Source organism: Carcharodon carcharias, chromosome 3 (assembly GCF_017639515.1).
Source record: "Carcharodon carcharias isolate sCarCar2 chromosome 3, sCarCar2.pri, whole genome shotgun sequence".
In the NCBI taxonomy this organism is placed as follows: domain Eukaryota; kingdom Metazoa; phylum Chordata; class Chondrichthyes; order Lamniformes; family Lamnidae; genus Carcharodon; species Carcharodon carcharias.
Genome location: NC_054469.1, coordinates 4,578,960 through 4,602,766, shown reverse-complemented (window position 1 = coordinate 4,602,766; position 23,807 = coordinate 4,578,960). Strand labels below are relative to the sequence as shown.

Genomic DNA, 23,807 nt, shown 5'->3' with positions numbered 1-23,807 from the left:
GTGGTTTTTGTGGGGTGGGGTGGGTGGGGGGTGGTCTCAAACCATGGGGCACAGTCTCAGAATAAGGGGCAGGTCATTTAGGACTGAGTTGAGGAGGAATTTCTTCCCTCAGAGGGTGGTGAATCTTTGGAACTCCCTGCTCCAGGGAGCGGTGGAGACTCAATCATTCAGCACGTTCGAGACTGATATGGAAATATTTTTACATATTTAAAAACAGGAAGGGATCCGGGGATAAAGCAGGGAAATGGTGTTGAAGTAGAGGAGCAGCTACAATCCCATTGAATGGTGGAACAGGCTCGAAGGGCTGAATGGCCTATTTCTCGTGTAACTCCAGCTTTAACATTGATTCCGACCTGTGATTCACATAAAGTTGTTTCACTTTAATGTCGCAACTTCCAGGAACGCAGCCACAACTTAAAACAAAGACCTATTGTACAGAATAAAGGTTTCCACCTCTGGGGACCCACCATACATTGTGGCTGACTGTCCTTTGTAGCTCCTTTATTACATATCTGTTGGGTAAGGACAGCAACACATTCAGTTTGCTTTCAGAAAGAAATTTGTATATCTCGAGCGCTTTTCACAAGCTCGGGATGTCCCAGAGTGCTTCACATCCAATGAATAATTTGAGGTGTAGTAACTGTTTTACCAAACACTGCAACCAATTCATGCTCAGCAAGATCCCACCGACAATAATCTGACAATGACCGGGCTGCCTGATTTAGTGACGCTGGTTAGGGGATAAATAAAGGCCCCTGGTCACAAGGCAGAACACCCGATGCTCTTCTTTCAAATAGAGGGCAGAGAACCTTGTTTTACTGTCACATTTATAACAAACAAGGCCTCTGACAGTGCAGCACACCCTCAGTACTGACCCTCCAACAGTGCAGCACTCCCTCAGTACTGACCATTCGACAGTGCAACGGACTCTTGGTACTGACACTCCGACAGCGCTAAACACTCTGTCCAGTCACATGTAGACATGCACGCACACAGAGAGAGACAATAGTACAGGTGGCTGAGGTGTTGGTGGGGGAGCATTTTAGTGATAGCGATCACAACATGGTACAGTTTAAGTTTGTTATGGAAAAAGAAATAGACAAGTTGCAAAAAAATGTTTTGGATTGGGGGAGAGTGGATTTTAGTAAAATAAGGCAGGATCTGGCCAAGGTAGACTGGGAAAAGTTACTTGTGGGGAAATCTACAGAGGAGCAGTGGGGGGTGTTCAAAAAGGAAATGGGGAGGGTACAGGCTCAACATGTTCCCTCTAGGGTGATAGGAAGGAGTAACAAGCCCAGAGAACCATGGATGACCAGTGATATTCAGGTTACGATGAGAAGGAAAAGAGAGGCTTTTAGCAGGTACAAGGGAAGCAAATCAGCAGAGGCATTAGTGGAGTACAGACAGTGCAGGGTGGAGCTTAAGAAAGCAATTAGGAGAGCAAAGAGGGGATATGAGAAAGCTCTGGCTGGTAAAAGTAGGGAAAATCCCAAGATATTCTCTAAGTATATGAATGGGAAGAGGATAACCAGGGAAAGAGTAGGGCCCATTAGAGACCAAGTGGACAATCTATGGGTGGAGCCAGAGGACATCACTAGAGTGTTGAATGAATACTTCACATCCATCTTCACCCAAGAGAATGAGGATGAAGGTATGGAACTCGGGGAGAGAGACTGCGAGGTTCTTGAGCACATTGATACAGGGAGTGACAAGGTATTGGAGGTGTTGGCAGGCTTAAAAGTGGACAAATCTCCAGTTCCGGATGATTTGTGTCCCAGACTGCTGAGGGAGGCAAGGGAGGAGATCACAGGGGCTCTGATCCAAATTTTTAATTCCTCTCTGGCCACGGGGGAGGTGCCAGAGGACTGGAGAACAGCTAATGTGATTCCGCTATTTAAGAAGGGTTGTAGAGATAAGCCAGGGAACTACAGGCCAGTGAGTCTCACGTCAGTGGTAGGGAAACTATTGGAGAAAATTCTGAAGGAGAGAATCTATCTCCACTTGGAGAGGCAAGGTTTGATCAGGGATAGTCAGCGTGGCTTTGTCAGAGGGAGGTCATGCCTAACAAATTTGATTGAATTTTTTGAGGAGGTGACCAGATGTGTAGATGAGGGTAGTGCAGTTGATGTAGTTTATATGGATTTCAGCAAAGCCTTTGACAAGGTCCCACATGGGAGACTTATAGAGAAGGCAAAGGCACATGGGATACAGGGTAATTTGATAAGGTGGATTCAAAATTGGCTTAGTTGTAGGAGACAGAGGGTGATGACAGAACGATGCTTTAGTGACTGGAAGCCAGCGTCCAATGGCGTACCACAGGGATCTGTGCTGGGTCCCCTATTATTTGTCATTTATATAAACGACATAGATGACTCTGTGGGGGGTAGGATTAGTAAGTTTGCGGATGACACAAAGATTGGCCGGGTGGTTAACAGTGAGGTTGAGTGTCTTGGGCTACAGGAAGATATAGACGGGATGGTCAAATGGGCAGATAAGTGGCAGATGGAATTTAACCCTGAAAAGTGTGAGGTGATACACTTTGGAAGGAGTAATTTGACAAGGAAGTATTCAATGAACGGCATGACACTAGGAAGTTCTGAGGAACAAAGGGACTTTGGCGGGTTTGTCCATAGATCTCTGAAGGTGGAGGGGCATGTTAGTGGGATGGTGAAAAAGGCAGATGGGACACTTGTCTTTATCAATCGAGGCATAGATTACCAAAGTAGGGAGGTCATGTTGGAGTTGTATAGAACCTTGGTGAGGCCACAGCTGGAGTACTGTGTGCAGTTCTGGTTGCCACATTATAGGAAGGGTGTGATTGCACTGGAGGGGGCGCAGAGGAGATTCACCAGGATGTTGCCTGGGATGAAACATTTAAGTTATGAAGAGAGGTTGGATAGACTTGGGTTGTTTTCCTTGGAGCAGAGAAGACTGAGGGGTGACCTGATCGAGGTGCACAAGATTATGAGGGGCATGGACAGGGTGGATAGGGAGCAGCTGTTCCCCTTAGTTGAAGGGTCAGTCACAAGGGGGCATAAGTTCAAGGTGAGGGGCAGGAGGTTTAGGGGAGATGTGAGGGAAAACTTTTTTACCCAGAGGTTGGTGATGGTCTGGAATGCGCTGCCTGGGAGGGTGGTGGAGGCGGGTTGCCTCACATCCTTTAAAAAGTACCTGGATGAGCACTTGGCACATCATAACATTCAAGGCTATGGGCCAAGTGCTGGTAAATGGGATTAGGTAGGTAGGTCAGGTGTTTTTTCATGTGTTGGTGCAGACCCGATGGGCCAAAGGGCCTCTTCTGCACTCTGTGTGATTCTGTAAAGACTTGTGCAAGTGGAGAGTATTCCATCACGTTCCTGTCCCTTGTCAATGGTGGACAGGGTTTGGGGACTCGGGAGGTGAGTTACTGAGTGCTGAATACTCTGAGTTATTTGCCAGATATTGGTTCATGGCGTCTAGTGTTTCAAATGCGTTACAAGGGATTGAGACACACAAAGATTTTCTGATGTGACATCTCTATCTCTCTCTCTCTCTCTCTCTCAACCTCTCCCTCCCTCTCTCTCCCCCCAGGGTGTAAGCAAACCCTTCTCTGAGGTCATCAAAGCGAATATTGGAGATGCACATGCTATGGGACAGAAGCCAATTACCTTCATCCGACAGGTATATTCTGTTTTCTTGTGGGTTGGGATTGATTAGGGAGCTGAAAGTTGCTAGTGTTTGTGTGTAACCCAGAAGAGAATGTTAACACAGCTGAACTCTGTGTATTTTCCATTGTTGGTTTATTTTCCCACGAAAGCCTCGATACTGAGTGGTTCCTTTGACCTGGCACTCACTGATTCCCACTGCATTCAATCTGATGTTCTTGGCAGGACCTTTTATGTTCATTGTGTCCATTGCTCTGACACTAATTCAGAAACTTGGTGCGCACTGGTGTTAAAATGCAGACTTAACCTCCCGGTGGGAGCTCAGCAGTTGAAATGTAATTGGATTTAGCAGCTGGGAACTTGCCTGCCCTCCACCGTCTGGGTGGGTCTGCTCTCACCTGGTCCCGTTCTCACCTACCTAATCATAGCCGGAGAATCACTTGCAATGGCCTCTCTTCCTGCTCCTGGACTGTTACCTCTGGTGTCCCCCCAAGGATCAATGCTTGACTCCCTCCTACATGTTGCCCCTCAGTGAGATCATCTTAAAGCACAGCGTCTGTTATCACATGTATACTGACGACACCCAGCTCTACCTCACCAGCATCTCTCTCGACCATTCCACTGTCACTAAATTATCTGATAGCTTATCCGACATCCCATAGTGAATGAGCAGAAATTTCCTCCCATTTAAATATATAGAATGGCAGCAGCTAACTATTGGAAAGACTGAAGCCATTGCCTTTGATCCCTGCCACAAACTGCATTTCCGAAACATCAACTCCATTCCTCTCCTTGGTCTGAGACCAAAGCTTGGTGTAACATTTGGCTCCGAGGTATAGCTTCTGACCACGTTCACCATCAAGACCCCTTTGTAACACCTTCTCTTTATTCTTTCATGGGATGGGGGTGTCACTAGCAAGGCCAGCATTTGTTGTCCATCCCTAATTGCCCTTTGAACTGAGGGGCTTTTTCAGAGGGGCAGTTAAGAGTCAAGAGTCAAGAGTTAATATTTAAGGGTCAACCACGTTGCTGTGGGTCCGGAGTCACATGTAGGGCCAGACCAGGTAAGGACAGCAGATTTCCTTCCCTAAAGGACATTAGTGACCCAGATGGGTTTTTACAACAATCGATGATAGTTTCCTGGCCCCCATTACAGAGACTAGCTTCCAACTCCAGATTTGCAGCTGAAAGCCTCATTCATGTATTTGTTCCACCTCCACACTCGACTATTCCAACACACTCCTGGCTGCTCCCCCACACTCTGCCCCCTGCCCATGCCCTAACTCACACCAAGTTAAACACTATCGACCCTGTACCCATCGGCCAATTACCGCCCCCCCCCCCCCACCTTTCAATTCCACCCATAGCCTTGCCCCCTCCCTAACTCTGTAATCTCTTCCAGCTCCCCACACAACCCTCTGAGATCTCTGCACTCCTCAGACCCTTCACTTTGCTGTTCTCCCCGCCCTTCCCCATTCCACTTGCTGCAAACCGATCATCCCCCCCGCCACCCACCCCCCACCAACGCCCCCCCCCACCAACACCCCACTACGGCTCTGATGAAGGATCACCAGCCTGAAACATTGGACCCTGCTTCCCTCTGCACAGATACTGCCAGAGCTGCTGAGTATCTCCAATGTTTCCTGCTTTTATCTCACATTTCCGGCACCTGCAGTGATTTGCTTTGTATAAAATGCATGTTCTTGTTGTCCTGGTCAATGCATTGATGGCCCATCTGTCTCCCAGGTTCTAGCGATCTGCACGTTCCCGAACCTCCTGTGCGATCACACGGTGCCAGAGGATGCCAGAAAGCGGGCAAAGATAATCTTAGACGCGTGTGGGGGAAAGTCTTTCGGTAAGATCAGTTTCTGGTAAGAGCAGGACTTGACACATCGTTCTCCACGCTCAAAGGCAGATGTGAGAATGCCTGGAATTAGAGATCATCTTCTAAACTTCTGCTTTCGCAGGATGAAATTGGCTTTCGGCAGCAGGAAGATACAAAATGCACTTGGCTGGACACGGAGCCAAAGTTTTTACTGAAAATGCAAAAGATGTAAAATTGGGAAATGAAAGACAGCATAAAACCATTTCCCAATCTACCACATTGTCTCCTTGTTCCCCTATCGAGTCTCCCAGCCTCACTCCTCCCCTCTTGCTGTCCTTACCTCACACCCTCTCACTTCCTTTTTGTGTTGGCGGCATTCACTCAGAATCCCAAGTCACAGCCTTCTCCCCTCATTCTGTCCACCCCCCCACTCTCCACAATCTCTGTCAATCTGTCTTCTCTCATCTCCCTTGTTCCTTCCCTCCCCCCACCCCCACAACATGTCCTCCTTTTACCCTCCCCTCTTTTTTCTGCCCCCCTCTCCCTCTCTTTCTACATTCTTACCATTTCCTTTTAGAACTCTCTTTCTCTCTCTCCACCTCATGAACAGGGGGGGTGCTGGTCTTTGTGAGCTGGGATGTGCTGGGTGGTGAGTGTCACTTGGGAAAGGTCTCCTCACCTTATGCCTGGGGTCTGTTGCAGATTCATTAATAGGAATGGATTGCTGATTCCTCAGCTACTCCATTGTCCTCTTATCAAGTGACCAGGACAGCAGAGGCTAGAATAGATGTGGGGGGGGGAATGGCCTGTCTTCACCAGCGATCCCTGTGTTCTGGAGAAGTGAAGGACTGAGGGGATACGGGTAGGGAGATGGCAAATAGGGATTGGCCTATACTTGTCATAAATATGTTTTTAAAAAAATAATAAAGAGGCTGGGGTTGTTCTCCTTAGAGCAGAGCAGGTTAAGAGGAGATTTAATACACGTGTTTGAAATCATGAGGGGCTTTCGGTGGAGTAAATGAGGAGAAACTGTTTCCAGTGTCAGGAGGGTCAGTAACCAGAGGGACACAGATTAAAAAGAATCGGGAAAAGAATCAGAAATAAAGTGAGGAAGGTTTTTTTTACACAGTGAGTGGCTGTGATCTGGAAGGCGCTGCCTGAAAGGGCAGTGGAAGCAGATTCAATAATAGCTTACAAAAGGGAATTGGATAAATACTTGAAGGGGAAATTTTTTACAGGGATATAAGGGAAAGAGCTGGTGGGGTTAATGGAACAGATTGGATCACTCTTTCAAAGAGCCAGCACAGGTAATATAGGCTGAATGGCCTCCTGCTGTGGTGTATGATTCTGATAGTTATGTGAAAGTGAAGATGGTTCAGAATAGTGGCAGGGACATGGGTGGGATCAAAGGAACAGCTCGAATGTATTAAACCAGGACAAAATGGAAAATGGACCTTGACCGAGAGTGCAGCAAATTTGAGCTGGGTGGAAAGCGGCGAGGTTTGGAGGGATGTGTGGGATGAGGATCAATGTTTCTCGGGTTCTCTGTGTGTAGGCAGGTCCAACCCACAGCTCCACAATCTCCACCACGGGCAGGGCAAGGAAGCAGGTCCCGAACCCATCCCAGTGGGGACGTGAGTCGAACCCCACACTGTCAGCACCAATCTGATCCCCGCCGGCCATTCAGCCAACTGGGGCATTGTCCCCCCCCCCGCCCCCCCTGCCAGAGGAGTCCGAGTTGCTGTGGCAAAATACACTTTTTTGACATGCATGTTGTAGCCTGGAGCTATGGAGGGTAATGGGAGAGACTTCAGTTTCTTCCCATGACATGGCTGGCCGGTGTGTTGGAAGGGTTTGCAGGTTGACACTCAGCTTGTTTGGCCACATTACAAATGCACCCTCCTTGGCCTATCAAGTCCTGGAGTGGGACTGGAACCTGGAGCTCCTGGCTCAAGAGGCAGGGACCCTACCCACTGCACCACTTTGACAGGTGGGATCTAATAAAGAAAACCTGAATCATCAGAAATGAGTGTCCCTCTCCTCCCATCGATAGCAGCCCAGGAGTGTGGCAGGGTTCATCGCATGCTATAATCTTGCTGCACTTTTCGGCTTTGAGTTCAGCCTCGTTCGACACTCACGGTGGAACCAATGTCTTTGTCCAGGTGCCTACACTGCCAGCCAGGGCCTAGAGTGTGTTCGTTACAGCGTGGCTAAATACATCGAGACCCGAGATGGAGACATCCCCTCAGACCCGAGCAACATCTTCCTCTCGACTGGAGCCAGTGATGCCATTGTGGTGAGTGCAGGTCCATTGATCATGACCCACAGAGCTCGGGAGACATTGAAAATACTTTCTGAGGTGTAGTCACTGTTGTAACGTAAGAAGTACAGCAACCAAGAAGCACAGCAAGATCCCACAAGGAACAATTTGATGTTGGTTGAGGGACAAATATTGGCCAGGACACTGGGGACAACTCGCCTACTCATCAAAATAGTGTCATGGGATCTTTTAAGTCAACTCCGAGCAGCTGGGGGCCTCAGTTTAACACCTAACCTGAAAGGTAGCACCTATGACAGCGCAGCACTCCCTCAGTGCTGGCCCCCCTGGCACTCCCTCAGCACTGACGCTCTGACAGTGCTGCACTCCCTCAGCACTGACCCTCTGACAGTGCTGCACTCCCTCAGCACTGACCCTCTGACAGTGCTGCACTCCCTCAGTACTGACCCTCTGACAGTGCAGCACTCCCTCAGTACTGACCCTCTGACAGTGCAGCACTCCCTCAGTACTGACCCTCTGACAGTGCAGCACTCCCTCAGTACTGACCCTCTGACAGTGCTGCACTCCCTCAGCACTGACCCTCTGACAGTGCTGCACTCCCTCAGTACTGACCCTCTGACAGTGCAGCACTCCCTCAGTACTGACCCTCTGACAGTGTGGCACTCCCTCAGTACTGACCAATGAGCTTGCCTTATGGCTTCAAAGCTCTGGAGTGGGATGATTCCCTGGCTATGACTCAGAGGTGGTGGTTCCACTGAGTGCCAGCTGGGACCTAGTGGGATGGGGAAAGGGAGTAACGTGTCCCATGTGAAGTAGATTTTTATTGAGGTGTCATGTTGGACTGAGCAGTTACTCAGTGAGGCACTGGGGAGAATGTTTGTGTCATTATAGAACATTCCAGAATGTTTTGTGTGCTATACTATTCTTCATCTGGTGTACACTGCACACAATACATTAATTACAAAGTTGGTGAAGTGGTCGGGAGGTCTGGTACATGCTGTGTTTTAATTGGTTGGGATAGTGACTGTCCCAATCTTGCTTTGAACAATTACACAATCCACCCTTTGAAGGATGCCAGTGCTTACTTGGCAATTCACCAACAGGGGTCGGGCATGAGATTGGCAACCTGACACTTCAAATCTGCCACTTCCAAATTGTGCAGAATTTACCTCCACGACTGCAGTGACTGAGAGCAAAGCGTGTCACACTTTTAACAGTTAATCAGAGAAAGAGAGAGAGCATTTCCAACCACAGGCAAGGAATTATAGAATAGGTAACTAAGGAACAGAGTGAAACAGAGGTCAGATTCCAGTCTGTAACTCACTCCTGGGTATCTGTTATTCTATATATAAACCCCACAAACACCTCGATTAGATTCCAGTCAGTAACTCATTCCCAGGTATCTGTTATTCTATATATAAACCCCACAAACACCTCGATTAGATTCCAGTCTGTAACTCAAACACGGGTATCTGTTATTCTATATATAAACCACCCCGAACGCCTCGATTAGATTCCAGTCTGTAACTCACTCCCGGGTATCTGTTATTCTATATATAAACCACCCCGAACCCCTCGATTAGATTCCAGTCTGTAACTCACTCCCGGGTATCTGTTATTCTATATATAAACCCCACAAACACCTCGATTAGATTCCAGTCAGTAACTCATTCCCAGGTATCTGTTATTCTATATATAAACCCCACAAACGCCTCGATTAGATTCCAGTCTGTAACTCACTCCCGGGTATCTGTTATTCTATATATAAACCCCACAAACACCTCAATTAGATTCCAGTCTGTAACTCACTCCTGGGTATCTGTTATTCTATATATAAACCACCCCGAACCCCTCGATTAGATTCCAGTCTGTAACTCACTCCCGGGTATCTGTTATTCTATATATAAACCCCACAAACACCTCGATTAGATTCCAGTCTGTAACTCACTCCCGGGTATCTGTTATTCTATATATAAACCACCCCGAACCCCTCGATTAGAATCCAGTCTGTAACTCACTCCTGGGTATCTGTTATTCTATATATAAACCACCCCAACCCCCTCGATTAGATTCCAGTCTGTAACTCACTCCTGGGTATCTGTTATTCTATATATAAACCCTGCCCCCAAACACCTCGATTAGATTCCAGTCTGTAACTCACTCCCGGGTATCTGTTATTCTATATATAAACCACCCCGACCCCCTCGATTAGAATCCAGTCTGTAACTCACTCCTGGGTATCTGTTATTCTATATATAAACCACCCCAACCCCCTCGATTAGATTCCAGTCTGTAACTCACTCCCGGGTATCTGTTATTCTATATATAAACCCCACAAGCACCTCGATTAGATTCCAGTCTGTAACTCACTCCTGGGTATCTGTTATTCTATATATAAACCCTGCCCCCAAACCCCTCGATTAGATTCCAGTCTGTAACTCACTCCCAGGTATGTTATTCTATATATAAACCACCCCGAAACCCTCGATTAGATTCCAGTCTGTAACTCACTCCCGGGTATGTTATTCTACATATAAACCACCCCGAAACCCTCGATTAGATTCCAGTCTGTAACTCACTCCTGGGTATCTGTTATTCTATATATAAACCCCACAAACACCTCGATTAGATTCCAGTCTGTAACTCTCTCCCGGGTATCTGTTATTCTATATATAAACCCCACAAGCACCTCGATTAGATTCCAGTCTGTAACTCACTCCTGGGTATCTGTTATTCTATATATAAACCCTGCCCCCAAACCCCTCGATTAGATTCCAGTCTGTAACTCACTCCCGGGTATGTTATTCTATATATAAACCACCCCGAAACCCTCAATTAGATTCCAGTCTGTAACTCACTCCCGGGTATGTTATTCTATATATAAACCACCCCGAAACCCTCGATTAGATTCCAGTCTGTAACTCACTCCTGGGTATCTGTTATTCTATATATAAACCCCACAAACACCTCGATTAGATTCCAGTCTGTAACTCTCTCCCGGGTATCTGTTATTCTATATATAAACCACCCCGAACCCCTGGATTAGATTCCAGTCTGTAACTCATTCCTGGGTATCTGTTATTCTATATATAAACCCCACAAACACCTCGATTAGATTCCTGTCTGTAACTCACTCCTGGGTATCTGTTATTCTATATATAAACCCTGCCCCCGAACCCCTCGATTAGATTCCAATCTGTAACTCACTCCCGGGTATCTGTTATTCTATATGTAAACCACCCTGAACCCCTCAAATAGATTCCAGTCTGTAACTCACTCCTGGGTATCTGGTATTCAATATTTAAACCACTCCGAAACCCTCGATTAGATTCCAGTCTGTAACTCACTCCCGGGTATCTGTTATTCTATCTATAAACCACCCCAAACCCCTCGATTAGATTCCAGTCTGTAACTTACTCCTGGGTATCTGTTATTCTATATATAAACCACCCCAAACCCCTCGATGAGATTCCAGTCTGTAACTCACTCCCAGGTATCTATTATTCTATATATAAACCACCCCAAACCCCTCAATTAGATTCCAGTCTGTAACTCACTCCCGGGTATCTGTTATTCAATATATAAACCACCCCGAAATCCTCGATTAGATTCCAGTCTGTAACTCACTCCCGGGTATGTTATTCTATATATAAACCCCCTGAAACCCTCGATTAGTTTCCAGTCTGTAACTCACTCCCGGGCATCTGTTATTCTATATATAAACCCCCTGAAACCCTCGATTAGATTCTAGTCTGTAACTCACTCCCAGGTATCTATTATTCTATATATAAACCACCCCAAACCCCTCAATTAGATTCCAGTCTGTAACTCACTCCTAGGTATCTGTTATTCAATATATAAACCACCCCGGAATCCTCGATTAGATTCCAGTCTGTAACTCACTCCTGGGTATGCTATTCTATATATAAACCCCCTGAAACCCTCGATTAGATTCCAGTCTGTAACTCACTCCTGGGTATGCTATTCTATATATAAACCCCCTGAAACCCTCGATTAGATTCCAGTCTGTAACTCACTCCTGGGTATGCTATTCTATATATAAACCCCCTGAAACCCTCGATTAGATTCCAGTCTGTAACTCACTCCTGGGTATCTGTTATTCGATATATAAACCACCCCGAAACCCTCGATTAGATTCCAGTCTGTAACTCACTCCCGGGTATCTATTATTCTATATATAAACCCCCTGAACCCCTCGTTAGATTCCAGACTGTAACTCACTCCCTTGCTACAGATCTTGCTTGTTATTCTGATGTATCAGTACCACTCGGAGTTCCCTCACGACCTGCTATCTCCTTGCAGTGATTTCACTGTGAAACCAAATGGGCCATAGACACAAGGGCAATCACCCTTACACCTCGTCACTCCTTGTGTAACCCCAAACAGCGTTGTGCTGCTGGCTTGGTTCAGACTGTGAAAGGGTTAAGTCTGCATTTGCCATGCTGGAGATGCCTGTGAAGCTCGGGCATTTCGGCTGGGATCATGGAGTGACTCAGGATGCAGCCAAAAGTCCATTCCTGCACCATCAGAACATAGGAATCATTGTCCAGGTATTGGCAGCAACTCACTGTGAACAATCAACAGAGATTTGAAAGCATTGAAACCCTGGAAGTATGTTGTCTCTCTCTCTCCCTCTCTCTCTCCCTCTCTCTCTCTCTCCCTCTCTCCCTCTCTCCCGCTCTCCCTCTCTCCCGCTCTCCCTCTCTCTTTCCCTCTCTCTCCCGCTCCCTTTCTCTCTCCTCCTCTCTCTCCTTCTCTCTCCCTCTCTCCCTCTCTCCCTCTCTCTCTCCCTCTCTCTCTCTCCCTCTCTCCCTCTCTCCCTCTCTCTCTCCCTCTCTGCCTCTCTCTCTCTCTCCCTCTCTCCCTCTCTCCCTCTCTCTCTCCCTCTCTGCCTCTCTCTCTCTCTCCCTCTCTCCCTCTCTCTCTCTCTCTCTCTCTCCCCTCTCTCTCTCTCTCCCTCTCTCCCTCTCTCTTTCCCTCACTCTCTCCCTCTGTCTCTCCCTCTCTCCTTCACTCCCTCGCTCTCTCCCTCCCTCTCTCCCTCCCTCTCTCTCTCCCTCGCTCTCGCTCTCTCCCTCACTGGCTCTCTCCCTCCCTCACTCTCTCCCTCCCTCGCTCTCTCCCTCTCTCTCTCCCTCCCTCGTTCTCTCCCTCCCTCGATCTCTCCCTCCCTCTCTCCCACTCTCTCTCCCTCCCTCTCTCCCTCCCTCTCTCTCTCCCTCGCTCTCTCTCTCCCTCGCTCTCTCTCTCTCCCTCGCTCTCTCCCTCCCTCACTCTCTCCCTCCCTCGCTTTCGCCCGTGCTCTCTCCCTCCCTTGCTCTCTCCCTCACTCGCTCTCTCCCTTGCTCTCTCCCTCCCTCTCTCCCTCCCTCCCTCTCTCTCTCCCTCGCTCTCACTTTCCCTCGCTCTCTCTCTCCCTTGCTCTCTCTCTCCCTCGCTCGCTCTCTCTCCCTCGCTCTCTCTCTCTCCCTCGCTCTCTCCCTCCTTCGCTCTCTCCCTCCCTCTCTCCCTCTCTCCTTCGCTCTCTCGCTCTCTCCCTCCCTCGTTCTCTCCCTCGCTGGCTCTCTCCCTCGCTGGCTCTCTCCCTCCTTCTCTCTCTCGCTCGCTCTCTCTCTCCCTCGCTCTCTCTCCCTCGCTCGCTTTCTCCCTCGCTCTCTCTCTCTCCCTCGCTCTCTCCCTTGCTCTCTCCCTCCCTCTCTCCCTCCCTCCCTCTTTCTCTTTCCCTCACTCTCTCCCTCACTCACTCTCTCCCTCGCTCTCTCTCTCCCTCGCTCTCTCTCCCTCACTCGCTCTCTACCCCCTCGCTCTCTCCCTCCCTTGCTCTCTCCCTCCCTCGCTCTCTCCCTTGCTCTGTCCCTCCCTCTCTCCCTCCCTCCCTCTCTCTCTCCCTCGCTCTCTCTCTCCCTCGCTCTCTCTTTCCCTCGCTCTCTCTCTCCCTTGCTCTCTCTCTCCCTCGCTCGCTCTCTCCCTCGCTCGCTCTCTCTCCCTCTCTCTCTCCCTCCCTCGCTCTCCCCCACCCTCTCTCCTTCCCTTGCTTTCTGCCTCTCTCGCTCTCTCCCTCGCACTCTCTCTCCCTCGCTCTCTCCCTCCTTCGCTCTCTCCCTCCCTCTCTCCCTCTCTCCTTCGCTCTCTCGCTCTCTCCCTCCCTTGTTCTCTCCCTCGCTGGCTCTCTCCCTCGCTGGCTCTCTCCCTCCCTCTCTCTCTCCCTCGCTCTCTCTCACTCGCTCGCTCCCTCTCTCACTCTCTGTCCCTCCCTCGCTCTCTCTCTCTCTCCCTCCCTCACTCTCTCTCCCTCCCTCGCTCTCTCCCTCCCTCGCTCTCTCCCTCCCTCGCTCTCTCCTACCCTCGCTCTCTCTCTCCCTCGCTCTCTCTCTCTCCTTTGCGCTCTCTCTCTCCCTTGCTCTCTCTCTCTCCCTCGCTCTCTCCCTCCCTCTCTCCCTCCCTCCTTCGCTCTCTCCCTCCCTCCTTTGCTCTCTCCCTCCCTCTCTCCCTCTCTCCTTCGCTCTCTCGCTCTCTCCCTCCCTCGTTCTCTCCCTCGCTGGCTCTCTCCCTCGCTGGCTCTCTCCCTCCCTCTCTCTCTCGCTCGCTCTCTCTCTCCCTCGCTGGGTCTCTCCATCCCTCTCTCCGTCCCTCTCTCTCTCTCTCGCTCGCTCTCTCTCTCCCTCGCTCTCTCTCTCTCCCTCGCTCTCTCTCTCTCCCTCGCTCTCTTGCTCCCTCGCTCTCTCGCTCTCTTGCTCTCTCGCTCTCTCGCTCTCTTGCTCTCTCCCTCCCTCTCTCCGTCCCTCTCTCTCTCTCTCCCTCACTCTCTCTCTCCCTCGCTCTCTCTCTCTCCCTCGCTCTCTCTCTACCTCGCTCGCTCTCTCCGTCGCTTGTTCTCTCCCTCCCTCGCTCTCTCCCTCGCTCTCTCCCTCGCTCTCTCCCCCCCTCACTCTCTCCCTCCCTCGCTCTCTCCCTTGCTCGCTCTCTCCATCGCTCGCTCTCTCCCTCACTCTCTCTCTCCCTCCCTCGCTCTCTCCCTCCCTCGCTCTCTCCCTTGCTCGCTCTCTCCCTTGCTCGCTCTCTCCCTTGCTCGCTCTCTCCATCGCTCGCTCTCTCCCTCGCTCTCTCCCTCCCTTGCTCTCTCCCTCCCTCGCTCTCCCCCCCTCACTCTCTCCCTCCCTCGCTCTCTCCCTTGCTCGCTCTCTCCCTTGCTCGCTCTCTCCCTTGCTCGCTCTCTCCATCGCTCGCTCTCTCCCTCACTCTCTCTCTCCCTCCCTCACTCTCTCCCTCGCTCTCTCTTTCCCTCGCTCTCTCCCTCGCTCACGCTCTCCCTCCCTCACACCCTCCATCCCTCGCTCTCCCTCCCTTGCTCTCTCTCTCCCTCGCTCTCTTTCTCCCTCATTCTCTCTCTCTCCCACTCTCTCTCTCACTCACTCTCTCCCTCGCTCTCTTTCTCCCTCATTCTCTCTCTCTCCCACTCTCTCTCTCACTCACTCTCTCCCTCGCTCTCTCTCTCCCTCGCTCTCCCTCCCTCGCTTTCTCCCTCCCTCGCTCTCTCTCCCTCGCTCTCGCCCTTACTCTCTCCCTCTCTTGCTCTCTCCCTCTCTTGCTCACTCCCTCTCTCACTCTCTCTCCCTCCCTCCCTCGCTCTCTCTCTCTCTCCCTCCCTCCCTCACTCTCTCTCCCTCCCTTGCTCTCTCCCTCCCTCGCACTCTCTCTCTCCCTCGCTCTCTCTCTCCCTCGCTCGCTCTCTCCCTCCCTCGCTCTCTCCATCCCTCACTCTGTCCCTCCCTCGCTCTCTCCCTGCCTCGCTCTCTCTCTCCCTCGCTCTCTCTCTCCCTCGCTTTCTCTCTCCCTCGCTCTCTCTCTCCCTCGCTCGCTCTCTCCCTCACTCTCCCTCTCTCCTTTGCGCTCTCTCTCCCTCCCTTGCTCTCTCTCCCTTGCTCTCTCCCTTCCTCGCTCTCTCTCCCTCCCTCGCTCTCTCTCCCTCGCTCTCTCTCTCTCTCCCTCGCTCTCTCTCTCTCCTTTGCGCTCTCTCTCTCCCTTGCTCTCTCTCTCTTCCTCGCTCTCTCCCTCGCTCTCTCCCTTGCTCTCTCCTTCCCTCGCTCTCTCCCTCCCTCGCTCTCTCTCTCCGTCCCTCTCTCTCTCTCTCCCTTGCTCTCTCCCTCCCTCGCTCTCTCTCTCCCTCGGTCTCTCTTTCTCTCCCTCGCTCTCTCTCTCTCTCCTTCGCTCTCTCTCTCCCTCGCTCCCTCGCTCGCTCGCTCTCTCTCTCTCCCTCCCTCGCTCGCTCGCACTGTCTCTCCCTCTCTCGCTCGGTCTCTCTCTCCGTCTCTCGCTCGGTCTCTCTCTCTCCCCCCCTCACTCTCACACTGTCTCTCTTGGGCTCTCTCTCGGGTGCTCATGCTCGTGCAAGCTCACCTTCATGCCCCCCTCTCTCCTTCTCGCACTCGCCCTCCTCTGTCTCTTTCTCTTTCTCTCTCTCTTTCTCTCTCTCTCTCTTTCTCTCTCCCGCTCCCTCCCACGCTCTCTCTACTGTTGGACCATTGCCTTAAAGGGGGTGTAACTGGGAGTCAGGTTAATCAGGAATTTTGGGAGTTATTATAGTAGTAAGTTGTAGTTCAATGTATGTGCTTGAAATCTTCTCTTTTGTCAATAAATATTTTAAATTAGTTTTTTTTTAAATCTCTAAAAGTCTTGATGGACGTATTACTTCTGAATTCAGTGCATGCATTTCACAATAAATACAAAATGCAAAATGGTTGTGATAGCGCGATCAAGTTCCCTTGTGGATTTGAACTATCTGGCACACATCATCTGCTACCTCATAACATCTGTCCGCAAACCCAAGGTTATTCCAATCCTGCCCCCCTCTCCCTCCCTCCTCCTTGTTCAGTCCATCTTCGTCCCCCTCTCTCACACTCCAAACACACAGACAGACACACGGCACCATGAGATAGTTACTCTACATCACCCAATGGGTATGACCGGTGAGGAGGAGGGGCTGATGATCATTCCACATCTCCCACAGGAGTGACTGGGGAGGGCCAATGGTCCCTCTATCAGCCAGAGGAGTCAGTGGTGAGCCAAGGGTGAATGGTCATTCCTTGTCTTTGAGTAGCCAGTGCGAGGGGCCAGTAGTCATTCCTCCTCAGTGGAAGAATGGCCGGGGAGTGAGGGACTAGCGGTCACTCCCCCTCAGCGGAGGAGTGGCCGGGGAGTGAGGGACTAGCGGTCACTGCCCCTCAGCGGAGGAGTGGCCGGGGAGTGAGGGACTAGCGGTCACTCCCCCTCAGCGGAGGAGTGGCCGGGGAGTGAGGGACTAGCGGTCACTCCCCCTCAGCGGAGGAGTGGCCGGGGAGCGAGGGACTAGCGGTCACTCCCCCTCAGCGGAGGAGTGGCCGGGGAGTGAGGGACTAGCGGTCACTGCCCCTCAGCGGAGGAGTGGCTGGGGAGCGAGGGACTAGCGGTCACTCCCCCTCAGCGGAGGAGTGGCCGGGGAGTGAGGGACTAGCGGTCACTCCCCCTCAGCGGAGGAGTGGCCGGGGAGTGAGGGACTAGCGGTCACTGCCCCTCAGCGGAGGAGTGACCGGGGAGTGAGGGACTAGCGGTCACTCCCCCTCAGCGGAGGAGTGTCCTGTGACAAAAAGGACCAGTGGCCATCCACCCTCCCCCTCAGGTCCCAGGAGAGGGACTGAGCAGCCCAAGAGATGATAAGGATGAGGTGAAATAGCCTCTCGGAAATAGTGAGAAGAATGGTGCCGTGTGAGTGGATGAGCAAATACAGATGCTGAAAGGGAACTACATTAGAACAGATCCCCGGCCAGTGTCATTGGAAAGTTTCAGATGGTGAAAGATGGACAGGACGAGATGGAAAGGAGACAGTCACAGGATTGAGATATCAACACCAGGAGCTGTCGACACAAAATGAATTGTTTCCAATGGACAGGAGAAACGTCTTTCTGGAACCTGCTGTAAGGATGTGAAATTTGCTGTCAGGACTAGTAGTTCAGGGGCACATTGAGTCAAAGTTCAGGGTTCAATTCTTAATATAAAAATTCGTCTTGGTGCTAATGTGGTCAGTACCTTTTTGGAAAAATAAAAGTAATAACCTTGCTCTATTTATCTTGTTAGTTGTAAACATCCCAACATCCCTTTGAAACCCAAACAACCTTATCTAAAAATGGAAATTTCTTTCCCACATTATCCATGTTTAACCATTAGCATTTCAAATGCCTTTTGCCTCTACTTTCTTCTGATCATTTCAAGCTAGCAGCCCTTTCTGTTACAACCGATGCACTTGGTGAAGCTGAGTTATTAAAAAATCGCAGAGGGAAACTTTAGACAATTATCATAACCTATATTTTCAAGTGGTATGTTTGATTCAGGAATAAGACCACCAGTTCTCGAGAGGTTTTTATATCAAACTACACGAGACATTTATTAATTTACACAAGTTAAACACATACACATGGTTACAAATTACCACTGTCATAACTTTTAACACATTCCTAAACTAATCTCCATTAAGGCAACAGCAACCCATAGACTTAACCAAACACCAGGCAAAGCATTTTTACCTTACAAATTCAAAATGAGGTTCCTTTCACTTTGGTTCCTGTGGAGACAGTGGGAGGCTCACAGCTACTTTGATCTTACATTGCCTCTGCCCTGCACGCACACAAATTGCTATTGGTTATACCCAGCACATCTCATTGAATGTAAATTCTCATTCTATTACCAGCCTCTTTGAACTCCACCTCTTCTAACAATAAAACCCCTTTCATAGTACCAATTTTATTAGTGATATAAACATATTACTTGGTCTCAGCTAGTTAGAACAAAGAACAAAGAACAAAGAAAAGTACAGCACAGGAACAGGCCCTTCGGCCCTCCAAGCCTGCGCTGATCATATTGCCCGTCAACTAAAACATTTTGCACTTCCGGGGTCCGTATCCCTCTATTCCCATCCTATTCATGTATTTGTCAAGCTGCCTCTTAAACACCACTATCGTACCTGCTCCCACCACCTCCTCTGGCAGCGAATTCCAGACACTCACTACCCTCTGCATAAAAAACTTGCCCCGCACATCTCCTCTATAGTTTTCTCCTCTCACCTTAAATCTATGTCCCCTAGTAATTGACTCTTCCACCCTGGGAAAAAGATTCTGTCTATCTACTCTGTCCATGCCAGATGTAGGTCTAGTTAGATGCCAGATTTCACTCCCCTTCTTGAATGCTCTATTCAACAAAATGCAAATACACTCTATCTCTCTGTTTACACCTCAAAACTAGTACATATCAAAGCACCCAGACTAGCTGCCTTTCATCCAATTAAAACACACCCATAGACTTAACCTCTATTTTTTAAAAATAATTTCCAATAATATTATATATATTAATAGCTTCATGACAGCCTGTCTGACTTTAATTTAATTAAATCACACAGAACCAATTTCACTCACACCCATTATACTTTTCTGGTTGATTGTAAAGTAGGTTTCTGAAATTATTATTGTTTTGTGACAAGTTCAACAAAGCTGCTCCAACATCAGCTTCTCCAGGGGAGTGAGGGATCGGGATCGACAGCAAATGCTGGCCCAGCCAGCCCACATCCGGGCAAAAAGTAAACATTATATCAAAATAGGGAGATTAGATGTGATCGGATTACGTGTGACTATTTTTCTTGGATGGAAACTATTACTCCAAGGCAGACAGGTGTGTGATCGAATCCCATTTCAATTAATTAAAAACAGAACTCAAAATTAACTCTCAAGCGCAGTACTGAGGGTGTGCCGCACTGTCAGAGGGTCAGGACTGAGGGAGTGCTGCACTGTCAGAGGGTCAGTACTGAGAGTCAGTACCAACTGAGCACCACGGTGTTGGAGGGTCAGTACTGAGGGAGTGCTGCACTGTCAGAGGGTCAGTACTGAGGGAGTGCTGCACTGTCAGAGGGTCAGTACTGAGGGATTGCTGCACTGTCAGAGGATTAGTACTGAGGGAGCGCCGCACTGTCAGAGGGTTAGTACTGAGGGAGTGCTGCACTGTCAGAGGGTCAGTACTGAGGGAGTGCTGCACTGTCAGAGGGTCAGTACTGAGGGATTGCTGCACTGTCAGAGGATTAGTACTGAGGGAGTGCTGCACTGTCAGAGGGTCAGTACTGAGAGTCAGTACCAACTGAGCACCACGGTGTTGGAGGGTCAGTACTGAGGGAGTGCTGCACTGTCAGAAGGTCAGTACTGAGGGAGTGCTGCACTGTCAGAGGGTCAGTACTGAGGGAGTGCTGCACAGTCAGAGGGTCAGTACTGAGGGAGTGCTGCACTGTCAGAAGGTCAGTACTGAGGGAGTGCTGCACTGTCAGAGGGTCAGTACTGAGGGAGTGCTGCACAGTCAGAGGGTCAGTACTGAGAGTCAGTACCAACTGAGCACCACGGTGTCGGAGGGTCAGTACTGAGGGAGTGCAGCACTGTCAGAGGGTCACTCCAGGGGTATGCCACCCTTATAAATGTGTTATCTTTCAGATGAGAACCTAAACCGAGTCACCATCTTCCCAGGCAGGTGAGAACGAAGCCATCTCCTATGATCCGTCCCCATGTGGGACGGCGCTCCCAGGAACAGCTCCATATCCACAGCAAGTGGACTATCCCCTTGGGAATGAATCAGCTCGTCTGCTGTGTTATCATCATCCCTATAGAGACTGATAACTTTTGAAAAGAGATATGAATTTACCTGTGACCAGGGCAAAATATTGCCCAACATGATTTCGCGTTTTTGAGATGTTTACTGTAACGAGCACTCAGTTAACATGGACTAAATATAGCTCAGTGGGAAGCGAATACTCTACAATACAGAAAAGGTACTTCTCATTAACTTCGTAATGCCACCAAAAATACCACACCACGTTTATACATTACCCCACATTTTCCACAGATATCATCGCTTGTGTTTAACGCCCCCAAGCTCCCCCTGACTTTAAGAGGTTCTCTCCTCCCTGCTCCACCTGGGTGAACCTTCCCGAAGGCCTCCGACCATAATCGCACAGACTTCCCATCACGAGGTGCCCTCCGGTGACCCCTGTGGTCTTTTAACTCTCCACATTCCCTGTTTCCTCCAACAGAGGTCCTGTCCTCAACAGCCCCCTGGATCAGCCGGGATGATTTAACCCTTTCCTTCTGCCTGGCATGACAGGTACTTTCAGCGAGTCCAACCCCTCCCCCACCCACCGGTCTGACTGACCCTGACCGTCCAAGAGTCTCGGCCCAGCAAGGTCCTCTCCCTCTTCCTTCGTGTCTTGCCCCTTACTTTGAATTTAAGACCAGAGTTCAAAGCTGTTCACTCGGGGGTGCGGGTTCCTGACCTGTGTTGGCTTTTGAGAAGACGTCTGGCAAAGCGGCCAGGCGGCCTCCACACTTTCACTACAAACCACCTCCAGAGCAGCTTGAAACATCCGGCATTAAATAAAAGGAACCAGGGTGTTTGAGGGGGTGATCTGCTATCTGCTGCTGCTACCAGGCGCCTGCAGTGACAGTATTGTTACCGTCTGCAGCAGCTTATGGAGCTCATTTCATTCCTAAGTTGTACCGCAGGTTCCCTTCAGTCAGCTCCACAGCAGCTGTCAGCCTTCGGGGAGCGCCAGCCCTCACCCTTCCCTCTGCGCCCGCCCTCTTCCTGCACCCTCACCCTCACCCCACCCCCACCCCCCCCCCCCACCCACCTCGCAGTACTGAACCTTTCTCATTAGCCAAACAGCACGAAATTGGGTTCGGGAGGGGGGGGGGGGTGGGGGATTGGGTGCGGCGATCGCACACACACCCGGAAAATGTAAGATTCAGGCCCCCAAGTTTCCGTCTCCATAACTAGCCAGGTCACGTGGGCTTGTCTCCGGGCAGACTCCAAATGAAGTTCGAGTCCCCTCTCCAAATGACTCCATTTTTACCTTGAATGAAAGGAGACAATTTATAACACAGCCAGCTTAGAAAGTCCAACATTGTTGTCTCTCCACAGACCACCCTGAAGCTCCTGGTGTCTGGTGAGGGCAAATCGAGGACTGGAGTCATGATCCCAATCCCACAATACCCACTCTATTCAGCTGCTATCGCAGAACTCAACGCAGTCCAGGTGAACTATTACCTCGATGAGGAGAATTGCTGGGCACTGAACATCGAGGAACTTCGGCGAGCACTCAATGAAGCGAGGAGGCACTGCAACCCCAAAGTACTTTGTGTGATTAATCCTGGAAACCCCACAGGTAACTAGAGGAGAGACTGGGTAAAGGGCCAGGAATAGCCTAGAGTTTCTGCCCCCCCAAGCTGGTGTCTGGGTCGAGGGTCACGCCCCCCCTAGCTGGTGTCTGGGTCGAGGGTCATGCCCCCCTAGCTGGTGTCTGGGTCGAGGGTCACGCCCCCCCCTAGCTGGTGTCTGGGTCGAGGGTCATGCCCCCCTAGCTGGTGTCTGGGTCGAGGGTCATGCCCCCCTCGCTGGTGTCTGGTTTGAGGTCACGCCCCCGCTAGCTGGTGTCTGGGTCGAGGGTCACGCCCCCCCTAGCTGGTGTCTGGGTCGAGGGTCACGCCCCCCCTAGCTGGTGTCTGGGTCGAGGGTCACGCCCCCGCTAGCTGGTGTCTGGGTCGAGGGTCATGCCCCCCTCGCTGGTGTCTGGTTTGAGGTCACGCCCCCGCTAGCTGGTGTCTGGGTCGAGGGTCACGCCCCCTAGCTGACCTCTCCTCCTCTCTCTCCCTATAGGTCAGGTCCAAAGCAGGCAGGTGATAGAGGATGTGATCCGATTCGCTGCTGAGGAAGGACTTTTCTTGATGGCCGATGAGGTAATGTTGTTGAAATCTGTTGGTTATGGTGGGGGGGGGGAGGGGGGGGGGCGGGGTTACAGTTGGGGGGTTACGGGTGTGGGGTTGGCGGGGTTATGGGTGGGGGGTGGGCGGGGTTATAGGTGTCCAGTGGGCGGGGTTATGGGTGGGGGGTGGGTGGGGTTATGGGTGTGGGGTGGGTGGGGTTATGGGTGTGGGGTGGGCGGGGTTATGGGTGTGGGGTGGGCGGGGTTATGGGTGTGGGGTGGGCGGGGTTATGGGTGTGGGGTGGGTGGGGTTATGGTTGTGGGTGGGTGGGGTTATGGGTGTGGGGTGGGCGGGGTTATGGGTGTGGGGTGGGCGGGGTTACGGGTGTGGGGTGTTATAGGTGTGGGGTGGACGGGGTTATGGGTAGGGGCGGGTTTACAGGTGTGGTGGGTTACGTGTGTGGGGTGAGAGGGGTTATGGGTGTGGGGTGGGCGGGGTTATGGGTGGGGGGGTTACAGATGTGGGGGTTTATGGGTGTGGGGTGGGTGGGGTTATGGGTGTGGGGTGGGCGGGGTTATGGGTGTGGGGTGGGCGGGGTTATGGGTGTGGGGTGGGTGGGGTTATGGGTGTGGGGTGGGCGGGGTTATGGGTGTGGGGTGGGCGGGGTTATGGGTGTGGGGTGGGCGGGGTTACGGGTGTGGGGTGTTATAGGTGTGGGGTGGACGGGGTTATGGGTAGGGGCGGGTTTACAGGTGTGGTGGGTTACGTGTGTGGGGTGAGAGGGGTTATGGGTGTGGGGTGGGCGGGGTTATGGGTGGGGGGGTTACAGATGTGGGGGTTTATGGGTGTGGGGTGGGTGGGGTTATGGGTGTGGGGTGGGCGGGGTTATGGGTGTGGGGTGGGCGGGGTTATGGGTGTGGGGTGGGTGGGGTTATGGGTGTGGGGTGGGCGGGGTTATGGGTGTGGGGTGGGCGGGGTTATGGGTGTGGGGTGGGCGGGGTTACGGGTGTGGGGGGTTATAGGTGTGGGGTGGACGGGGTTATGGGTAGGGGCGGGTTTACAGGTGTGGTGGGTTACGTGTGTGGGGTGAGAGGGGTTATGGGTGTGGGGTGAGAGGGGTTATGGGTGTGGGGTGGGCGGGGTTATGGGTGTGGGGTGGGCGGGGTTATGGGTGTGGGGTGGGCGGGGTTATGGGTGTGGGGTGGGTGGGGTTATGGGTGTGGGGTGGGCGGGGTTATGGGTGTGGGGTGGGCAGGGTTATGGGTGTGGGGTGGGCG

At 51.2% G+C, this 23,807-nt stretch overlaps 1 protein-coding gene across 4 annotated transcripts in view; it reads left to right on the top strand.

Annotated features, from left to right (window-relative positions):
* LOC121276428 (alanine aminotransferase 2-like) overlaps window positions 1-23,807 on the top strand; it is a 74,685-nt gene that overhangs the window by 19,503 nt on the left and 31,375 nt on the right. For all 4 annotated transcript variants that reach the window (XM_041184814.1, XM_041184816.1, XM_041184812.1 and 1 more), the window contains 5 exons: window positions 3,571-3,660; window positions 5,391-5,499; window positions 7,632-7,765; window positions 21,749-21,992; window positions 22,484-22,563. In XM_041184814.1, the coding sequence (XP_041040748.1) occupies window positions 3,571-3,660; window positions 5,391-5,499; window positions 7,632-7,765; window positions 21,749-21,992; window positions 22,484-22,563 (657 nt within the window). The remainder of the gene's footprint in view (window positions 1-3,570; window positions 3,661-5,390; window positions 5,500-7,631; window positions 7,766-21,748; window positions 21,993-22,483; window positions 22,564-23,807) is intronic.